Source organism: Cynara cardunculus, assembly GCF_001531365.2.
Source record: "Cynara cardunculus var. scolymus isolate 2C chromosome LG 10, CcrdV1, whole genome shotgun sequence".
Taxonomy (NCBI): Eukaryota; Viridiplantae; Streptophyta; class Magnoliopsida; order Asterales; family Asteraceae; genus Cynara; species Cynara cardunculus.
In genome coordinates this window covers 4803118-4826305 of record NC_037537.1, presented here as the reverse complement: position 1 = coordinate 4826305, position 23188 = coordinate 4803118, and the positions used below count along the sequence as shown (strand labels likewise).

Here is a 23188-nt window from a genome sequence, read left to right as displayed (position 1 = left end):
GAAGGATAAAATATTCATAATTTTACTTGAAGAGCTCGAAAAGGATTGGTCAAATTGCAGGTTCTCGTGAGAGGATTTCTAGCCAGAAAAACAGCAGTTGCTACTCTACACTGTATGCAAGCTCTAATTCACCAAAGATCACGAAATCCACCAAAGAAAGTCCATCTTAAGATCCCATGGTCCTACATTTGTTGAACCAATTTAACTGGTACTCCTTTGTTTAGTTGTTCACATTCCCAGAAACCCACCCATTTTCAAGAGGCTCTCATCTTATGAATCTTCAACAAATTGCTGTGATGAGAGCCTAAAAATAGTCGAAGCCAACACCTACACACCACCACTCTAGATCCAAACGCATCAATGTATTGCGGTACGTAAATCTTTCTTTTCTTCAAATCTTGATGGAGGTATCCTCCAATGGTATCATAACGGTTATGTGTGGTCTGAAACCCAGATTAGATTTGGTCTCAACCACCCATACTCAAAACAGTATCACAGTGGGTATCATTACCTATATTGTGTCTTACTACTTAGAAGGTCCTTATTCTTATGCATACAGTGGTTTTTTGTCTTAAGCATACAGTGTATACAGTGGTTTTGTGTCTTAAGCATACAGTGTATACAGTGGTTTTGTGTCTTAAGCATGCATACAGTGGGTATAAGTGGTATATACCGAAATAAGTTTGGCTTAAGTGGGTATCATAGTTGTATATACCGAAATAAGTTTGGCTTAAGTAAGGTTTGTAGGTCGGAGAGATGAGAGGATGATTAACAAAATTAATATTTTCTGATAATTACCAAAATTGATATTTTCTTTTATAATTACCAACAGACTAATTTATATTTAGGTCATTCTCATAAGATATATATATAGAGAGAGAGAGATGGGTTGGATTCTGGTAGGGATTCAAGATTTGGTATCCACCTAAAGCTTTGCCATCCAAGTTCCCTTTAATTACCAAAATGCCACCCGTCCATCAGCATCATCAGATCAAGAGGCACGCTTCCTCCAACGGTTTTGGGTGGGTTCCTACTATTCTTACCAAAAAAATTCCTACATGATCCCATAACCAACAAGGATTCCTTTTCCTGGAATCCATCAGGGGATTAAACATAAAAAAGAGGGTGCCTAACGACCAGATAGTTCGTGTAGCTAAATGTTCAAAGCAGCAGACTGCTTTAGTGGCCATTAGCAAGAGAATTTTTGAATAGAGAATACAAGTGAAGGGTGACAAGATAAGGTTTTCATACGCAGTGAAAGCAAAACACGAATAAAACCATGTAAAGAAACAGAATTGCATTTTTGTCTAGATGCCAGATGAACGGTCACGGCTACTTGTACCGGAACCTTCACTGTTCCACGACCCCATTTTCTGAAAGCACTTCAATGGTCGAACCTGCATCAACTATGATCATGAGATGTTTGCATTAACATTTTAAGAATTCTACCATGTATTGCAAGTTAGATAAGCCACAGTAGATGGTGGGCACGATTTGAAAAAACCACCAAGTATATTTTACTAATACCCTCCTAAACATGTTTGGACTTTAACCCTCATGCTCGTCACACATACATAAACAAGGGAGAGGGAGGGGGGAAGAGAGAGACCTTCCAACGCCACTTATGATTTAAGGAACTGTGGATTGATTCCAACCGAGGGATTATCTGCCTGAATGTTGGTCTCCTGGCTGGATTTTCATGCCAACACTCTATAATCAACCTGTAGCATAACAGTTGAAACAAGACACATAAAAACTCCCAAAAACTAATCAACAAAATTAATATCAACATTGGCCCAGCGGTACCCGAGTTATCGAGTAGATCACAACTTTACATCCGATTGAGTCTTAAAACTGTTCATTCCCTTGAGAACACAATACCATCATCAAGATTTAACCTTTCAGATCAAGGATTGGTGTCCAATTATGAGCTTCTCACATGTTACACAGCTTCATATATGAATACCTAGACTATATTTTCATCTTTAGAATTCAAAATTATATAGTTTTCAAGTCTGAAATAGTAAAATGTTGGCTTCTTTTACATCCTCAGCTCAAATCAGAATGTTCTCGAACAGAAAAAATTGTAGGAGGAAACAAGGCTTAGTACAACCAACCAATATTACATGGACACATGAAAGGATTTTTTTTTTTCTAAAGTGAATGACTATAACAAACATGTGTTAGGAGGAGGCATCAAAGGTATGATCTTTCTTGGGTCTTTAATAATCACCCAGAGCTTGATTCAGAATGTTCACATCGATTCCCTTTGACTTTGGTATCTCTAAAAATAATAGATGCTCTGCCTTGCATTACACAAACAAGGGAAGAGCAATCATCTAGTAGTATATATGGATGACATTGTAGGATATGCTCCATGTATACCCAAGGAAGTTTATGGGATAACAGATTCATTTTATGGATTTCGGCAGCCAGATCAAAAAGCAATGTTTACAAAAGGGTGAAGAGAGTAACGATACTATTAGTCACAGGATAATAGTGGTGTGAACAAAATGGTGACAAGCTTTGGGAGCATTGTGTTATCAAAAACCTTATTTGGACAAATTATGTTCTAGAGGTAAGATCTGCTGAGGCTTAGGAGGAAAAGGTTGTGACACACATGTTAACAAAATGTGTACCATAAATGTGAACGTTAGGATGGATATGTAATCATACAACATATTGAAAATGATGATATATTAGAGAATACATAAGGTAAGAAAGTTCGGATGAGATGAAGTTGATGCAACTGTGTTTGAGGCAATTCTGCCATGTCCAGCTTAGAGTGCAGCTGTTAGAAGAGGAGACCCGTATCAAGACCTAGCCATTTTGCAAACATCACATTTGGGAAGTCAGATGAATACTCACATACTGGATTGTGTCAAAGACACCATTCATATTCCAGAACAGCCGGTTTTTACCTCTTTACCTTGCTTTTGGGTTTGACCTTCTTATAATTACCTTGGATTTCATTCTCAATCTAGGGAGGGTAAAAAACTAGTTATTGTTTTTCTTGGGTTCTTGAGAAACACTGTTACATTCTGGCAATTATGCATATTGATCTGACAAGGAGATGCTTGTTTGCCAGAGAAAGTATGCATCTTGTTTTTAATGTGATACTTGGGAACAAACCCATGGAATGTGAAGCTAATTTCAGAAATCTAGAAACCACTATCATCATCATCATGACTCGTAAAAGTTGAATCATATTGCTCCAGCTTGGCAGAAATTGCACATTCAATTAACATGGACAACAAATTTGTTTTGTCTCTCAACTAGACCATTAGGATGTTATCTTGATCAGGGTCACTGCAAACTAGTAGGCTTTAAGAATGAAGAACCATGCAAGATACAAGATTTTCACAGGCAGGCTAGGCTACTATGTATTTGTTGGTGGCAACCTGTTATCCTACAAGAGCAAGAAACAAGATGTAGTGTTTCCTTTCATTGGGGCCATCTTTTTTTATGAGTTCCTACATGGATTCTTGTGCAAGATTTTGATAATCAAAGCAACCATACATATTGCTAACAAACAAGTACCCCATAACCAAATGGAATACATAGAGGTGGATCATCATATACAGCACAAGCAGGTCATGGCTACACCCACAACACCCGTAGCCCCTATTGGGAAATAACCATTTAGGATGTCTAGACAGACTTTGTATGTAGAAAGTTGGGCACAACTATTATTGATGTACCAAATTGAGAAGGGTTGTTTTAATTTTCTTATTTTCTCTATCAACCCACAACCTCATTTACTCTCAATACGTATATTGATATTTTCAAGCAAAATATTATCACAATTTCCCTATTTCTTTGGAACAGCAATAGTAGGACGTTTGACAACAATGAAGCATCACCTTTTAAGAAACAAAGCACATATCTTGCCGGAATAAGAATTTGAAAAAGAATAAGACCAGTGACATACTCTTTAAGACCATGTGCATATTTCTTTGATGGGGCATTAAAAGGAGGTCGCTCTTTTGCAGCATATGCTTTAGGAACATCATTTTCACGCTTTGCAGAAAATGGTAGGCAGCCTTCAATCATCTTCATCAAAAACAGAAAATAGAAAAGCAGATAATCAAGACTTGCCATGACAGAATGAAATATGCCAATAAAATCACATAATAACACGTGTAGAAAGCAACATCATACCGAGTAATGGGTAAGGCAGTATGTGCATTATGTCTCCAAGTGAGTGAACTCTGACTTTCGAAGTCAAATGGACAATTACAAATTGACACGACTTTTATTTAACATCAAAAATATTTTGATAACCACCTTAAATCTGCAAGTACTACAGACGAATAACAAAAAAGAAGAAAATGTCTTGAGGACTCAAGGGATTTCTTATTAATATTAGTTCCACAAACCCTAGGATTGACACTCAAAGTCAAAGGAGAAATCTTGTTTTTACTGAATCATGAAAACATATTGGCATTACAGAAGTTGCCATGAAATAAGTATATTTCAGTTTACCCATTTAATTTTATATTTCACCTTTTTTTTACCAATCAGCAAACAGTATCAAAATGATGCATACGCCATATGCTAGGAAAAGCAAGTGAATAAGTAAAACATAAATAATGTGGTCCCGTCAGTGCAAAATGCGTAAATCCTAAAACAAAGTTACAAGTTTTGAACATGTAGAATAAGGAAATAAGGAATCAAAAATTGTCATGGCAATTACAAAACATAATTTATAAATTACAAATTAAAAATTACATTTAGGGGCTGTTTGTTTTCTTCTTCTATTAAGCCCTTTATGGATTAAGGCGTTTGTATGATTAAGTTGTTAGTATAAATTAACAATTTTTTGTTTGTCCTGTGTGCGGGCGGAATAAGTAGTTTGAATGGCAGAAATTATCATGTTCGATAATATTTCTCAAAAGAAATTTGGAATGATAAAAAATATAAATTTATGAAGTAAATATAATCAGCCAAATCATCTGCTCTTCAACTTGCTTTTTTTTTTTGAAGTATATAATATTTATATATGGCAAATGCAACAAATAAACTCACACACCCTCCTCACCTATGGTGAGGTTTGAACCCCTGACCTCCTAGAAGGCCAAGGGCTATGATACCGCTAGGCCAAAGGCCCTTTGGTTGCTCTTCAACTTGCTCATGGCTAGATCGATCGCTTTCGTGTCAAATAGAAAGAAGTAGGAGATCCCACCTCTGGAAAGCGCTAACATAATGATATAAATCCATTTATTAACTTAAAGTTAATCATATATATTGCAAATCAGAATACCTGGATTGTTCATAACAAAATTTGAAGGATCCATATGGTACTCATAAAATACTATTTTGTATAACAAAATACATAGATTATTCGTAACAAAAATTAAAGTTATATTGATTGTAATCTAGCATAAGCATATACATTTAATGATATTATTACAACATCATTATTAACTCTTTATATTATCATTAAACATTAAATCATACAATATTTATTTAAATGTCACAAAAAACCCCACGATATTGAAATGGTACAGTGGGACATAGCATGGCAAAATACAAAATTGAATTGTAGATGTCTTTTACAAACATTATAAAATAATATAAAATTCAGTTCAATAAAATTATTTAACTAATAGTTAAAACTATGATAAAAAAAAACAAAGATAAGATGTAGAAATTTGGTAAATCAAAATAAATGGCCGTATAATATATGAGAAATATATCACATCAAAAAATATTACCATAAATTTTTTATCATTATACATAGATAAGTATTCAAAAAATAAGTGTGTGAACTCTTGGAAGAAAAAGTTCATGATTATTATCATAAAAGAAGACACCTTAACACCATAATGAAATATTCACATATTCCTATTCTATTATAAAATATGATTTCCACAAAAGGAAATAAGGAAACTAATTTGAGATCCTAGATAATAATAATGTTTGAAATTTGAACTACAAGTTTATGCATTTTGGTGGTTCTTATATATCTGCACTAGACATCAATGCTACTACCAAATTATTATCATCAAAGGGCCTTTGGCCTAGCGGTATGTGAGTCTTTGGCCTTTGGCCTAGGAGGTCAAGGGTTCAAACCTCACCAAAGGTGAGAAAAGTGTGTGAGTTTATTTGTTCTATTTTCCATATATAAATATTATATACTTCAAAAAGAAATTCATTATCGATAATTAGGTCAATTGTAGAGGATCTCGTATTGAGGACAGAATGTTGTTGCTTTAGTTTTCATTAATGATCAACATGCAAAAGCTAAGCAACTTGCTTTCATTCAGGACATTATGTGGCACAACTTTTGGCACTAGCCACTACGAACCTATTGGAAAACCAACATGCACTTATAAATCAAAAAGCAAAAGTTAATAAAGATGTATTCATTTCTAAGGTAAAAACTAAACCTTGTAGGGAATATGTGGTTGTAGAAAGCCATACCTCTTGTAAAATTAAAGCAAATGAGAAAACATCCACTTTGGTATCATAGTCTTCATTTCTGAAGACCTCTGGAGCAAAATATCGACCTGTTAACACATATCCAACTCTAACATTACTAGAACATATATCACTCAAATCCACACAAATGAAGGATGATAATATTTGCAAATCATCAGCTGATTCTTGCCCTCCATGTACTGTGCAGATGATGAAAAGCGTGTCTTGGGAGATCAACAATGAAGAACAAAGTGAAGTGTACTTGTAGAATACAACCACCTAAGCCTAATGAATTATGTGCACCAAATTGAAATGTAGTCCATATAAATAACCTGACGAATTGACTTGGTAACATGGTAAGCATTACTTTATACTGTTAAAGGTATTTGAAATCATCTTCAGAACAGCACTCACATGCAGTATCTTGACAGGTCATGAGTTTTTCCTGTTTGACTTTTCCCGTGCCTTTCAGAAGTTTGCTGATTCCAAAGTCTGCAACTTTGAGATGTCCAGAATCATCCAGCAAAATATTTCTGTATTCTTATTCACATAAAATAGCATATCAACAGTAATGGCGAAGATAAAGAACGCATTACTTTTCCCTTGATATTACTATAAGACATGCATTGAAATTCAAAATCCAGGGAAGATCAATTTTATAATAGAACTTACGAAGGCTCAAGATCCATGTGAATAATGGGCTCCGGCTTATTCTCGTGCAAGTAGTTCATTCCCCTGCAAAATTGACTCAATCAGTGTCATCTTATTGATCACTATGAAAATACAGTACTCAGTAAGCTAAGTTCTCAAAAAGTGAAAAGGCACAAAATAAACAAAACCAGAAACCTTAAATCTTCTGGTGTATTGATGAAAAGAAAGGTTCTAAGCGGAGAAAGATAACCATACTGTGTGGATATTCAATTATTCAAACTGACCACTATACCCTTTCATGCACATTCTATTTTCATTTGCCAAAAAGATATCACAAAAAAAAAACACAATGCTGCAAATAATATATTTAGTCATTAACACTGATTTTCATGACTGCAAATGTGATTACAGAAATGCTACCCTGCATGCTTACAAATAGAACAGGTAGAATAAGAGAAAAAAAAGTTACAAGGATATAATAAAACAAATAATGCAAGGATGGAACAGTACATAATTAATGTAGATAACCATCTACACATGGTTCTAAGATAAGTAAACAAAAAAAAAGATTTCCCAGTCAGTTCTCCCTCTTTTGTCATTCTGTATCATTTAAAAGTGGTGAAGGAAAATTGCTTTTCAGAAAGGAGATATGGTATACAAACACTGTAATGTTTCACACTACAGATGCCAAAGGAACTGTTAATCAAATGATAGTTGGAAAATAGAACAATCATGAATATTGGAATATAGCATCCAACAATAATCTGAACACAGAGATCCCTCTTTACCTAGGGGCAATGTCATAACAATATTTCCTCATCCCTACAGATTTGACTCTCAACACTAATGAACCTACATACTTGCAGGAAACTTACTACTGAGCCTTGATGACCCGCAAAGCTTCAGCATCCCTCACCAGCTCGGAGGAGCCGCATATTACTATATTTGTCAATGCAAAGCTTCTGCCCTCACTGTGTCCCTCACCTGAAGCCTGCACAGCTTGGAGTATGTCCAGGTGGTTCGGCAGAAGAAGCCTAAAGGAGGCCTCTCAACTGCTGACAAGCAGCAACTCCATGCCATCAGCTCAAGAAGAGCTTCACTAAAGAGCACTCTTCTTTGCCATGCAAGTGCAGTAGAGAACCCAGACAAATGAGATGTTCCCTTGAAAATCACAGCAGGTAAATGAAAGAACCTCCCCAAGGTCTTACTCATGGGCCAACCTCAAAATACCCAACTGGTATGATAGAGGGGCAAAGAGAAAAGCCCCTTCATCGAGTTTGGGGAGCCTAAGCTAGCCTAAGATGGAAACATTAGTAGCTCGATACCACTTGCATAACCTGTCCATACAGATATGAGCATGGCAGTTCGCAGTTGCCACATCAAACATGACTTGTGGGACAAATGATGTGTACAGATTCACACCCAGTCACGCGCTTGTTCATAGGAGTACAGCCCAGCCACCCGCCAATGAGTACGCAGACATGATATGCATTGTTTTCTACAATTTTTGAACAGTCATTTCTTCACTTTTAGCTATCTTATTTTCCTTTAATATCCCAAATTTGAATATTTTATTATCTTATTTTTCCCATTGTTATTTACGGAACTGAAGTTGTGATTGATCTGTAATAAAGCTATGGAGTGCTAATTTCATCTTTTGGTCAAGTTGTGTGTGTTGAATCTGTGCTGCAGGATTGGGCAGATTACTTGGAGAACAAGGCAGAAAACATGAAAATAAAGGGGAAGCACTAAAAACAACTTTTAGTGAGATGAATCTCACATTTTCAAGGCCCTTTGCAGATCTGCAAGTTTTAGTACTACTTTTATCTTGATAGGATGCCTTGTCTACTTTTTATTTTGACTTTTTGGCTTAACTTTGTACTTTTTTAAGTGCTCTTCCCCCCTCTCTCCTACTATAAATAGAGATGGTGGGGCCGAAGTTTGAAAAGCTGGAGATTAGTTAGTTTCATATTTCAGTAGCTCTAGTTTGGTATCTTCTTCCAAACTTCCAATTTAAGTATTACTTTTGGCATTTACATTCTTGAATTTAATTATTGTCTTGCATTAATGCAGCAGCATTCATTGCTACACTTTACATTCTTATCTTTCATGTCTTTAATTTATGTCTCCTTTTACTTTATGATGCAATTTCATTCAGCTATGAGTAGCTAAAATCTTTGGCTTGGGTGTAAGACAAGGGTGAGATAACAAACCAAAGGAAGGTGGACATTGTTTCTCAATAATGATGGTCCACCATTTCATTCGAGTTTATAAGGAAAAGAAGATACTTCTTGACAAGTTGATCACTTGGCAAAGTGTTAAAGTGTAGTGGACTTAGGGGCTGTTTGGCAGTTGCTGAATGGTTTGGTGCAGAATGGTTAAGTGGTCAGAATGGTTAAGAGGGCCAGAATGGTTAAGTACTGAATGAAATAATGTTGTTTGGTAATTGTTATCTGAATGACAGTAAATTACCATTTTAACCCTCATTCACATTTTCTTTGAAGTTGAAGTTGGATAATGTGTTAGGGCCGATTAACCAATCTGCTTTATCGATTCAAGAATCAAGAACGAAAACCCTAACCAATCTGCTTCATCGATTCAAGAATCAAGAACGAAAACCCTAACCAAAATCTGCTTCATCGATTGCCAATCTGCTTCATTAATCGTAAACAAAAAAAACCAAAACCCTAACCAAAATGGCGAAAACCTAATCGAAGCGAGGGGCGACGAGTTCGTGAAGGCAACAGGCTATCATCGGTCGAGCGACGAGTTCGTGAAGGCAACAGGTGACCGGCGATGGCGAGGGGCGATGGCGAAAACCTAATCGAAGCTGTGGAAGGTCGCCGGCGATGGAAGCTGTGGAGTCTCACAGGCTATCATCGGTCGAGCGACAACCGAAGACGGGGACGGAGATGGTGGAAGCTGGGAAGGCGACGTGAACTCAGTGAAGGCGACGGAAGCTGTGGACGGTCGCCGGCGATGGAAGCTGTGGAAGGTCGCCGGCGATGGAGATGGGGGGAAGGGTAACCGGCGACGAGAGGAAGGAGAGGGTGGGGGAGGAGCTGTGAGCGACGAGGAAGGGGGTAAAATTGGAAAAAGTAGGATCTGAATGGTTGAGTGAGGTACCAGATGCAAAATGGTTAAGAGGTGTTTGTAACCATTAAGAGGTGGTTTTTTTTTTGCCAAACACTTGCAACCTCTTACCGATTCAGCGATTGGCTCTTAATGTAACCATTAAGAGCCTACCAAACAGCCCCTTAGAGATAAGCCACTTAGAACACATCATCTTGAATGACTTCGGAAGTAGACTTCAGAGAGTTACTTTAAACAAAGAGATTTGTTGTTCCATGTACTTCTGGAAACAAAATATGTTTTACCTAAAGTTTCTATCTTACATAGAGATTAGGAGACCTAAATGGTAGGTTTATTGTGTTTCGTAAAGGCTCAAGAGGGTATCCTCAAAGTAGATGGTCATAACTATTATTTTTGAAGCATTGCGCTGTAGCAAATGCTACGGCAATTGTCTGCTATAAATTGTGTTTTTATCTCATCCGAATCTTACACCCTTGCTTCTTTTTATATTTTGTTAATCATCAATAGCTGTTAACATCATCAATCTAAACAATTTCTTCAAATTCACCATCTGAAGTTAGTCTTTTCATCTTGAGATCTTGCAACTTAAGATACCTATCTATGTGTAACTCGATACTTGGTCTTACCATTTTATTACTTGAAAGGTAATAATGTTGACAAATGTATATTTGAATGAGTTACCAACTAGTATTATAGAGATACAATGTCTAGCACGTCAAGAGTCAAGACACACACCCCAGTCCCATGTACCATAATGCACATAAGATTTTGTTCACTGAAAAGATATGAAAGTGTCTCTATCCGGATATGTACAAGTTAAGAGTCCTCATCTACACCTCCTAAAGTCTCTCTTATAAATATTATATTGATAGTTTTCATCCATTCAATTGTTATACGCTGGGTTTGTGTGGTCAAATAGTCAAACATAGTAGGCTGGGGTGGAAGTTTTTATACCATAGTACAAGTGAATCAAGAGGAAGGAAGTCGGTTAGTATTAGTTGTAGTACTATAATATACATAAGGGGTGGGAAGGGGGAAAAGTTATCAATCAGTTCGTGTGTTGTATTCAGTGAATGCCTTGGGAGAGATCTAGTACTTGTAATCATGTGTTTTTTTTTTATAATTCCATTGAAATCATCTGTCTCTTAACAAATTTCACTGTTAATTGTCTGGTGTGTATCAATTGGTATCGGTGCACTACGATTTACGGGACGATGAGGAACGTTTCATCAAGTTGACGATTTGGAAAGGACAGTCCGGTTCGATGCATGCTAAAGTCAATTCCCTAAAGGAAGACTTACAAGTTGTAATGAAGGAAATGGAGCTATTACCAGAGATCCAAGAATCAAGAATGAGAAAGACGATGACTAAGGTTACACCGCATTAAAAGGAGGAATCGCCAAATTCACGGAGAAAACCAGAGATTTTGATCTTCAATGGAACATATATGGACTGTTGGATTACGAAGATGGAACAAATTGAGTAATGAAGAACATAATAGGGAGTTGCCCTTCGTTGGTACGATAAGGAATAGGCGGAGACCAATTACAAGTTGGAAGGAATTAAAGGTTATGTTGTTGAGCCAACTTAGATGAACAGGTAGCCTTTGTGAGGAGGTGTCGGCAGTAAAACAAGATGAGTCACAAATGGACAAGACAAATAAACTTGTGCCCTGGGGTCCTCGTTAGAAGGTGTCATAGGTACTGGTTTTGAGTCAGAACATTAATGGGCTAAAAACATTAATTTACGTTGAAGTGGGTTATCAACTCCAATGGGTTTGAGTAACACTGTGGAAATGGCTCAGAAAAACGAAAATAAAAAATAAAGTGATAGGTGGTAGTAGGAGTGCGAGACGGTCGGGAAGGCACATTGTCAAGGTGTCGAAGCACAAAAGATATGGGGAGTTCTAGCAAAGAGAATGGGTTGATGAATGGGGAAGCAAGTGAATTCCAAATACTCACGAAGCTTATTACAACAGCGGTTGACAGAAGGACTTAGTTACATGACGAAGTCGAAAGTATCGCGGACATAAATGTAAGAAGAGGGAGATAAATGTATTAGTGTTACAAGATAAAGATCGAGAACCATATGAGGAATAAGAGATGGGTCAGATTTACACGGAGGGGGAGTACAGGGCAGCGGTGTCTTTGATTTCAATCATAGGCTTCGGGGTCCTAGAACCATGAAATTAGAGAGCGGTTCGGGGGAGGGACAAAAACTAGCAGCTTGTAGTACCTGTGGTAGAAGGTAGTTCATATGACATGCTCGAGCTATAAACAAACTTGTGTTAGCTAGACTTGTGGGAGCCTCGTCGTCAAACTCCTTAATATCATTGGCAACAAGGTGAGACTAGGTAAGTGAAGCTCATCAAGAACCACTACCATCACACCACCACCATCACCATTAGTTATTGATGTAAAGCATTTGAATCAAAGATTTCATTTTTTCCTGCCTTGAGTACAAGATGAGAGCTTAGGGGTGGGTATTGTTATACCCTGGGTTAGTGTGGTCATATAGTCAAACATGATAGGTCGGTTTTATGCCATAGTACAAGTGAAGCAAGAGGTAGGAAGTCGTTTAGTACCAGTAAGGGTACTTTAATATAAATAAGAAGCGGAAATGCGAAAAGGTATCGATCAATTTAGCGTGTTGTTTGGGGCGAAAGCCTTGGGAGAAATTTAGCCTCTTAAAAGCTAAAAACCTACCTGTAATCATTCGTGTTCTTTTCCATATTGAAACCATCTGTGTATGTACCAATTTCACAGTATGACCCATGTACAAAAAATTCACACGAGATTTTTTTTCACCAAAAAGACATGAAAGTGTCGGACTATATTCTATATGTACAAGTTGAGAGTTCTCAATTCTCATTGATGCCTCCTCAAGTCTCTCTTATAGATATTTATTTTCTATACTTTTCATCCATTCAAAAAATAAGAGCATACACCAATTGTCATCATAGACCACCTAACCTCAGCATCAGAGTCTTTATCATGGAGAAGCCCCAAATTCTCAAGGGTTTTACTGCTCCCAGTGTGAAGAATCATCTCTCACTAACATATAAATTTACGAATAAACGTTTCCCATAAGGTGACATTGTGAAAATGTTATGACATCAATCAATCAACAACAATATCAATCGTGAATATGTCTTGTTATCAATAGACATAGTCCCAAACTAATACATGCAACTATAACATGATTGAAGGCATTTCTTACCAAAAAAAAAATGTTGAAACAATTTTTCATGACACGAAAAAGAATTTGTATTTCAATGTTTAGAAGTGTCTTGGTACCATAAAAAGCATTAAATAATTTATATTGATATTAAAATAACAAATGACAATCAACATATGGACTCAGAAGTATAACTAGCAAGACAACCTAATTAGCATCTTTATTGGTCAATATCGGGAAGGGCAAGTACTGAAGTACCTTGCGATATCTCTCGCAAATCTCAGAGCTGTTGCCGGCTTCAGTGCCCCTTTTCTCTTTAAAAGGGCACGAAGATCACCCTGCAATATATGCAAATATATAAATCAACCAATATGCATACACACATACACATCATATATCATGTAAAAGAGAAGCCCAAAAAATATATGACATTTTTCATAGAAACAAGGACATACAACCAGCCTGGTACCCATAAGTTCACCTGCCTAAACATATAATTGAAGCCAATAAAATGCCTTATGTGTCTAACACCCATTGTCAAGTCAAATACGGATGTCAACCCCAAATTTGACGAACTAAAAGTCTCGCAAGAAGTTCCACCTACTTCTCAAGAAAAAGTTTGATAATCCACCATCATATTTTGAAAGACAATGTATGGTTCATTAAGATGTACATCGCAGCCGCGCCATTGCTATAGATTTCCATGAATCTCATAAACAATGCTCCAAGTCCATACGCCCTACTCTCACCAAGATTCCAAACCAGAAAGGTACATGCTGTCACGAATCTCCTTAAGTTACAAGACTCTTCCCAAAGAGAACACAATACAACGTATACAAAGGAGTCTCAACTCTCTTCATTCAGACAAACTCTTAGATAGAAAGATGCACAAGTGCCATTAGAAAGGTACAAATGCATAAACTACCAGCTGACACCCTACAATTTCAAGTGCCATTAGAAAGGTACAATGGACATAATGATAGAGACTATTATAACAATAGGCATATTTCACGACCAGAATGGTAGAGACATCAACTATTTTGACGATGGAATAAGTAGAAGATGACAGGTTACAAGAAAAGGGGTTTTAGAGAAGGATAAGGAAGTGTGTCTAAAGATACATTTCAGAGAAAGAATTAGGGGACGAAAGTGAAAAAATTGACTTTCAAAGAAGGATTTTGAGTCAAATTATACACTCCCAAAAGTCACTAAAAGTCAAACCAAGGGATTCAATATCAAAGCGTCTCTAAAAAGTAAAATCTTTTTAAAAAGTAAAATTGAATAAAGGGTTTTATTAACACTTGCTAAGCATATCTAAAAGGCTAAGATTTTTTTAAAATAATTCAGATTTATAAATGAAAACTGTAATTAGAATCCAGGCGGTTTGTTTATAGATATTGTGATCTTACACCAATATTTGTTGAAAGAATTCAACTTAGCAAAAATCATTGTGTAAGATCACATCCCAAGAACGATAGGTGTAAGATTACAATATTTGTAAAACTAACTATATGGAACAATGTTGTATGGATAACAACAATAATAGAAGATGGTTCAACAAAACAAGCATCATTTACTAGACTACAAGAACATTACGTTTTTGGTGCAAGGGATCCATTAACGCTAACAACTTCTATTTCACCACAAACAAAAATTAAAGTTCTTCCAATTTCGATTTAAATAGCAAACAGTATGAATAGAAAATAAAGCATTACCAAACATGACCAATACTGAAAGTCGTTGATTTACCAAACTGAATGACGATTTTATTTCTGAAAGCTAATGCAACATGTTCAACTGCTTGAAGATACACTTAGCCTTGTAGTTACACTTCGCAAGTGTTACTAAAACCCTCTATTCAATATTCTTTTAAAGACTTTACCCTTTAGAGACACTTGAAAAAATTGTTCTTAAAGCCCTTGGTTCGACTCTAAGGGAAGTTTTTGCTAGCGTATAATTTGACTCAACATCCTTCTCTGAAAGTGCCCATAGCTTCAGTCACATTTTTCAGCTTTGTCGCCTAATTCCTTCTCTGAAATGTGTCTTTAGATAGACTTCCAAGTCCATCTCTAAAATCCCTTTTTCTTGTAGTTAATAGTAGCAAGCAAAATAGTAAACTCCCAAGAAGAACGAGAATACAAATCAGATTAAACTCCTCCTTGAGCTCAAACAAATAGAGACTTCTTCTGTTTAAGGATACAATAAAAAGGGTAAAAATCATCCATGATTTAAAATTTTGAGTTTCCTATATATTATCTTGTTCTATCAATCATATTTTTCAAGCCTTTGCTGCAACAAGTCGTGTGAACCAAAATCCTATGAACCCATGTTATGGATCCGAATCCATTAGTATGGAACATTTTCTTAGAGAAGAATAGCGGATATTTTATAAAAGCGCCAAATACCTTGCCTCTCGGGAGAATCAATGACTGCATCTTTGATACAAAAAATTCAAATAGATTCCGATAGATATTTGTTGTCCCCAAAATCCAAATAAATATAAGAAAAAAATGAAAAATTAGAAGGGGTATAATGCCATCTACAATGGCCTCCAATGAGATGTATATACTACGCATGTTGACAAATACTGTATAAGAAAAACTCCTCATGAATAGCAAAACCCTTAGTAGTGCCTATAACAACTCATAGACATAGACTATTACTTGTAATCATAGTAGTTCCATTATGTCTTCGGTATCATTGTTAAATAGTCACTTAGTAGGGTTATTTCCAATTCTCTTGCCTTGCTTTTTCCCATACGCCCACCATGTATCCCTGTGTAATCATGGTTTATATTCAATAATAAGCACAGCAATACAGCTACAATATTTCATGTGTCAGCCACAGCCATAGATCCAAATGGCTAACCCTGAACATTCCATATTAGCCAAGAGCTGCAGTAATTCCTAGAGATTGGGATCCACCAGCCCACCACCATTGGCCACCATAAAGGGGGTTGATGACTATTCAGTGCCACAAATTCACAAAAAACTAAACTTAAGCTATTCCAGCCTTTGGCATTGCCATTAGAACTACTGCATCGCCATATCTGCTGCTTTGGCTGTTGAATTGCCATTAAATAGGGTTACTTTTTATTGTCTTTTACCGAGTCCATATGCCCATCATATATATCCAATATAACCATGTATTTTATTTGATAATAAACGCTGACTGTTTTATAAACCAAAAAGACAAAATGAACCAGAAAAGTGGAGGGTCAAACTAAATCAAACCTTATGGACCAAAATGAAGGATCTAAACAGGAAAATATCACATCATTGGGTCAAAACAAAAAAAATGTCAAAACTATATGCACCAAAGCAAAAGTGATCAAACTCCAAGAGTCAAAAAAATTAAAGATATGTTAAACTATAAGAATCAGAAGGGCTCAAAGCAGAAAGCTATCAAATTTCACCAGCCAAAAATAAAATATCCCGAACCCTGGTTCCTTTGCTTATCAACCACTCAAGACGGTTGGAAGGACGGAAACACAGAACTAGAAATTACAACTTTAAACAAGAGAACTAGTGAATGATACCAGAACCAACCAGCAGAAATAGTACCAAGAAAACACACACTTCAAGGTAAAGAAAGGAGGTAAGAAAATAATCAACCAAGCAACCACTGTAACAAACAAATCAAATGAAAAAGCAAAACAAGTATCTTATATAGACAGAATAATAGCAAGCAAATGTGATCAAGTATTTTGATTTTTTAAGTTCTTTTCTTTCTAAGAGGTGAAATAGGGAGAAAAGACTCAGATTGAAGCCCTATCTAAGTTGACACGTCCAGAAATGACCCGTGACCAGGCTATCTAAGCAAACTAGAAGCAGGTAGTGTAAAACAGACACGATGCCTACTACAGCAACAGCATGATGTCCAGATACAAATGACTGGAGTTCCTAATAATCATCTAGGCTAGGCAAGGCCAAGAAGGCTGTCAACAAACCTGATCAACTTACTGCTGGATCAAACATCACGTTTCTATAGTAACAGGCGGGGGCGCTGCAGCAAGTGGCTGCTGTGAGGATCTTTAGGGCTAGAATTTACTACCACAAGCTTCTGGATCTCATACCATGGAAAAGATTATGCCCAAAAAGTACATTGTACTATCAATAGAAAACACGAACATAGAGAGTAGTCATATAAATCAACAGTCAGACAAAAATTAAATACTAGTAAAACATCATGTATGTCTATAAAACTGCATGCAATAATATAGAACAGTTTTAAAGTAACAAGTAATTTAGACAAAATTAAACGGAAAACTAAAGGTCATAGTTCATGAAAAGCACCTTTGGCAAGTATTCGGTCACAATCATCATCGGACTACTCTGAGTTACAGCACCTAGGAATTGAACCACATTTGGGTGTCGTACTTTTTGAAGCAACTCAAGCTCATCCCTAAAAGCCCTCCTGTTTAGAACCCAAAGATAAATAGATGCAACTAACATATTAGAAAGATGAAAAATCAAATCATGTTGGTTAATGATTAACCCACACTTTCTCTTCATCAGTAAAAACTTCATCTCCGAGCTTCTTAACTGCAACTTGTGTTCCACGCCAAGAAGCCATGATAAAGGTTCCCTGGAAACATTTGATAGAATATAAACATAAGAAAATAATATGACATGATTAGATACCAATCTTCACAACAGCATGATGAGCCGAACTGTGCCGAATGTTGCGAGCATTTTGAAACTTTCCTAGTTCTGATACTACCATGGACCAAAATATTTAGAAGTAATGGTCTAGGGGCCTTTTACAAGACTAGCAACAAAACTTGTGATGCAGGATTGGGCATGGAGGACCGGGCCCTAATGTTCTTGGAGGCCCATGATTGGGCTACCAAACAGGGCCGCGCTTAGAAAGCCATAACTCTCGCTCCAGGTGTCCGTTTCAGGCCCACGACCAGTTGATTCGAAGCCTAGACCTAGGAGCATGCCGTGGTTAGACCCAAAGGGGCCTAACGGACTTTTGAACCCCGAAAACGCTGTTTAAGCATGCATTTTAGACATTTTAGTGTTCTTTTACTTAATTTTGGCATTTTCGTTGGGCTCTTTGCCTTTGGCCCATAATCCTTTTCAGGCCCGTTTTGTTTTGGGCCTTCTATTTATATGCTTCGTATGAAAACTGGATGGTCACACTTGAATTTGACAAACTTTAATTTTTTTTTCTTCCCAAATTTTGAGTTCTTGTGAATTCGACTTTTGAAGCCTAGGATTCGGTATTTGTCGAATCAACGAATCCTAGAAGAGGTTATCCACGGGTGTTCACAAAATCAACGTGGTGATCTGTAATTTTCATTCTTAAATGCTGCATCAACTTGTCACTTACCTCAACTACAGGTTAACATTTCTGACAACTAATGCCCAGGGGTGAACAATTTAGTATATTATCATTTTCATGTGTCAACTACATGGCAAAGATGATATTTTCCTTACTTATGTCACATAAAGAGTCTCCAGGGTGTGTTCCATTCTGTTATAAGTGCTACACTGCTGATGGACAAAAAAGGCCAATCTACCAATCTTAGCATTTCCTCTCTCGCTATCACGTCAATTTTTCAATAGGAAAACTAAAATCATCCTGGAGTTCTACTTAGGAGTTCAAGGATTTAACATTAGATGCATGTGAAACAAGGTGAGACCTAACCAGAGAAAAGAGCATGCATCCTAAGATAAAGTATTCAAAGAATCAAAAATTAATGATCAATTAGATGATAACACACATAAACAACCATTTGTGTATAAATTTGTCACTTATACAGGATTTTATGTGTAAGATGAACGTGCAACAAGGTGAGAGATCAATTCAAAAAAATTCAATCTAATACCCATCTCTCCCTTTCCTAACCAAACCACGAATCTTGCTCCCTATCCCCACCTCCCCCTCTCTCTCACAAGTGCCTCCCAAGGTATATGCTGGAGATCACCAAACCGCCAAACACTTGTGTTTATCTAAAAATTTCCTCAGCCACCCCAACCTTCTCGCGAATATGTTCGCTTCAAAAATTTGTAAATGTAGCCAACCACCACAAATTTGCAAAAGAGGTAACTTTCTGTTGCATATGCTTGATGTGCGTCATGAATCGCATCAAGAACAAAGTAGTACATCGAATTATGAAAGGTGCCATAGAGGAAAGAACTGGACAAGTGAAATTGGTTCATAACGTTCTGAATATACACTGGAAGCAGCATTTAAATACTGAAAATATGTATATAGAGAGAGAAACATAAATTAATTTTAACAGAATTGCAGGTCACTTACCTTGGTGATATCGATGCTATTTGTGAAATCAAATTCTTTTGGCTCAATTTCATATTCTGGGACTTCACGGGCATTTTGTACATGCATTGGAGCCATCTAAGCATATATTCCATCAAGAGAAAACATAAAGCTTAACTTTAGAAGAATCCCTAGAAATAAAAATAGAAAATTTGTAACTCATAGGACCAGGGAAAGAGAGAAGTAATATATAACAAACAGAAAGGAGTTTATATCATGCATATAGCATAAGAACTTGCCAGAGGTTTGGCACCATGTTTCTCCAAAAGTTTGACAACATCATGGTTCTTATAATAGATTGCATCTGCAAGAGGCTGTTAAAGCAACATCAGATTTTGAATAACAAGAAAAAGAAGGAAATTGAAGAAGAGCATAACTCGTCAATGAGAAACAAGGTAAAGCTTGAAATGAAGACAGCAAATGAGAGAAAGAGAATCAAGTATAAGTTGTTCTGAAACAATCCATTCATAGTTGCTAACATATATCTTATAATACTGAAAAACATGGATCCTTAAATGGCATGCTAGCAGTTCCTAATCTAGAATATGGAGAATTAATAGTCCCTAATCAATATAAGATGGCCAACAATAACAATAGATGCTACTACAGGTGCGTTTGGTATACAGGGAGGACAGGACCATACAGGACTGGACAGAACAGGACCCAACAGCGGTTCAGCATTTGGTAAGACAGAACTGGACAGGACAGAAAAATGACCAATTTACTCCTAATGAGTTGTTTATATATCTTATATATTTTGATTAATTTATGTAATTTATTAAATTATAATAAAACAAATATTTTTTATAACAAAATATACCGTTAGAAAGTTTTTGTCAAGACGATTAAAATAACACCAAGATAAAAAGTTTATTTTAGTTTCCAAATTTGAAGAAATCTGCATAATTAAATGTTAAAGGAGAGAGAAATATATTAATTATTTTTTTGTTCTTTCCACCAAAATAAAACTCCTCAAACCCACCAAAAAAATAAAGCAAACAGGTATTACCTTCATCTTTATTTATTAAAAGGTACCATTTAATCCGCAGTGGTTCTATACTTTTCTGCTTCACTTGATTCACTAGGGACGAAGTTAGTGTTCTATATATTTGGTTTTGTGACACCAAAAGTAGCAATAAGCAATGTAACACCAATGGTATATAGCACTTTCACAAAATGTTTGACACTTACAAATAAAACAAGCGATTAATAAGAGAGCACAACTTGAGATACACCATAACTTAAAGTATAGCACTATTGGCCACCACATATCTTGCAAAAGTGATCGACAAGATCCTCTTGAAGCATGTCACTATTAGCACATATAATTACCATTCTAATAAACATTTTGTTCGGAAGTTTGTTGGGCATTAAACGCATTGATTATTTTAATAATATAATTAATGTTGGAATATTGTTTGACAGTTTGTTTGGAAGATTGTGGTGGTCTGGTCACGTTCGTAGGAGACATACGGCGGCTCTAGTGAAAAGGATAGAGTGTGTCACAGTCAAGGGGGCCAGAAGGAGAGGTATGCGGAGGAGGTCATGGAATGATCAACTGAAACTAGACATGGCAGCTTTAGGCATTTCCAAGGACATTACTTCTGGTAGGAGTTATCGGAGACACAGGATTAGGATAAGAGAACAGGGGTGGGGATCTGTAGATAGCATAAACGGGAAGAAGGGAGCCGGAGACAAGTGATCCATGACAATGGGATCAATAAGTGGCTTCACCAAATCAAACTTGCCAACAAGTACATCATTCTAATTAATTTCCTTGTTGAATAATTCAGTGGCATCTACTTTATTTGTCAACATTTAAGTTGATGTTGGAAAAGTCAATGGCATCAACATTTAAGTTAATGACTGATTTGGTGAAGCCACGTTGAACTTGCAAACAAATACTGCATTCTAGTTAATGTTCAATAACTAAACGCGTGTTAGCTACAAAAAATTAAGTAGATGCCTTTACGAATGAATCTTGCATTCTTACTTAGTAAGATATAACTATAAAGTCGAATAAAGATAGTCCTTTCTCATATTAGCACCTTTGTAAAGGCAGATATCGAGGGTTACAGCTACTTCGGACCTCCTTCCTTACTTTCCTACCAATGCAGAATGTTAGCCAGCATCTGGCTGCCTTCGTGCAATTATTATCCTATCATGTTTATGTTACCCAATTTAATTCAAACTAAAACAAAATTGACTATGTTCTTGGTTAGAAGTACCAAATATCTATGCTGCTTAAACATAACTAATAATAATGTTTTTTTGTATCAGAATTTGTTATAGGTAGGTATCAAGCGATCGTCCCATGAATCCAGACCCAACAAAACTAATCGCGAGTACATTCTCATCACAAATGCAACCAAAAAACGATCAGTAAGAATAACAAAATGTAGAAAAGAAATAGAAAATCTTACCGTGCTACCCCACCGATCTCTGGGATCAACCTCTGCACCTCGTTCTAGCAGCAACTCAGCAACATTGCTAAACCCTTGGCAAGCCGCCACATGCAACGCCGTCCGATTATCAATATCTTTAAAGTTTACATCAGTTCCTGAAGTCAAAAGCTCCTTGATCCCTTCCAAATCACCTTCGCTCGAAAAAAACATCAACCTTAACCTGGGATCAATCGCCTCCGCCCTATTAACCTCTTCATGTTCCGAATCCGAATCCGAACCCGAAACCCGATCAGTCGCCATTGACGACTGTCTCCCCAACATAAACCTTACATTTGGCATTGACTCCATTTACCCTAAACTCAACAAAAACTGAAGTAAACTAGTGATTGTACACCCTACTACTTGTCAGTTGAATTCAAGAAAGAAAAATTTTGAAGGTCACAAGCTGGTCTCTGTGAGGCTGGCAGTTGTCGATTTGCGGAAGGGAAGTGAAAAATGGACGATTGTCGTATTGATTTCTTAAGACAGTAGGTGTCATTATCGTATGCGTGATTACAGAAACAACTGGAAATTTGTCAGTTTTAAATTTTTATCAATTCTCAAATGTGAGTATAAGTCGTTGAATATGTCTCTCTCAAACAATTAACTAATTTTACGAAACAAATATATGTAATTTTATTAATATGGCCTATTAGAGTTTGGTCATGTAAGTCATTCAGTTATATTAAATAAATGTATGTAATTTTATTAATAAGATGTATAATAGTTTGGTATCATAAGTTATTCAATTATAACAAATAAATGTATCTTATATAATTACTGGAAACGTACTCGTGTAATGCAGCGATATACATCGTGATTTTTATATTTTATTTTATTCTTTATCTCAGTCGATGTTATAATATGACTTTATTTGATTTTGAAAAAGCGATGATGTTTTTATTTTTGAATAAAATATATTTTTGAAAATATCATAAAAATTTGACAAAAATATATCGTTATTAGTATCAAATTATCCATTTGAAATTCCTCATTCTTTTGTGTAATTTTTTAATTCAATTTTTTATAATTTAATTTATGTACAATAACGAARTAATTTATATTTGATTTAATAATATAATTTTTTTATAAAGATAATAATTATTTATTTT

At 36.1% G+C, this 23188-nt stretch overlaps 1 protein-coding gene across 1 annotated transcript; it reads right to left on the bottom strand.

The window, feature by feature from the left end:
• Positions 1-1185: 1185 nt before the first annotated feature.
• LOC112519741 (integrin-linked protein kinase 1-like) lies at positions 1186-22440 on the bottom strand. Its single transcript, XM_025127988.1, has 12 exons — positions 22056-22440; positions 19872-19946; positions 19615-19710; positions 17846-17931; positions 17640-17760; positions 13603-13682; positions 7096-7158; positions 6838-6956; positions 6427-6512; positions 3932-4053; positions 1610-1721; positions 1186-1397 (listed from the first exon to the last, which is right to left on the bottom strand). The coding sequence occupies exons 1-12, from the start codon at positions 22383-22385 to the stop codon at positions 1308-1310; spliced, it is 1380 nt and encodes a 459-aa protein (XP_024983756.1). The 5' UTR covers positions 22386-22440; the 3' UTR covers positions 1186-1307.
• Between the last annotated feature and the right edge of the window lie 748 nt (positions 22441-23188).

Excerpts from the sequence above, each read along its gene's own strand:
- LOC112519741 (XM_025127988.1), bottom strand. The coding sequence starts at position 22,385 with ATGGAGTCAATGCCAAATGTAAGGTTTATGTTGGGGAGACAGTCGTCA. Across the intron at positions 17,932-19,614 it reads ATAGCATCGATATCACCAAG|GGAACCTTTATCATGGCTTC; the intron begins GTAAGTGACCTG and ends AAATGTTTCCAG. Across the intron at positions 1,398-1,609 it reads ATCATAAGTGGCGTTGGAAG|GTTCGACCATTGAAGTGCTT; the intron begins GTCTCTCTCTTC and ends TAGTTGATGCAG.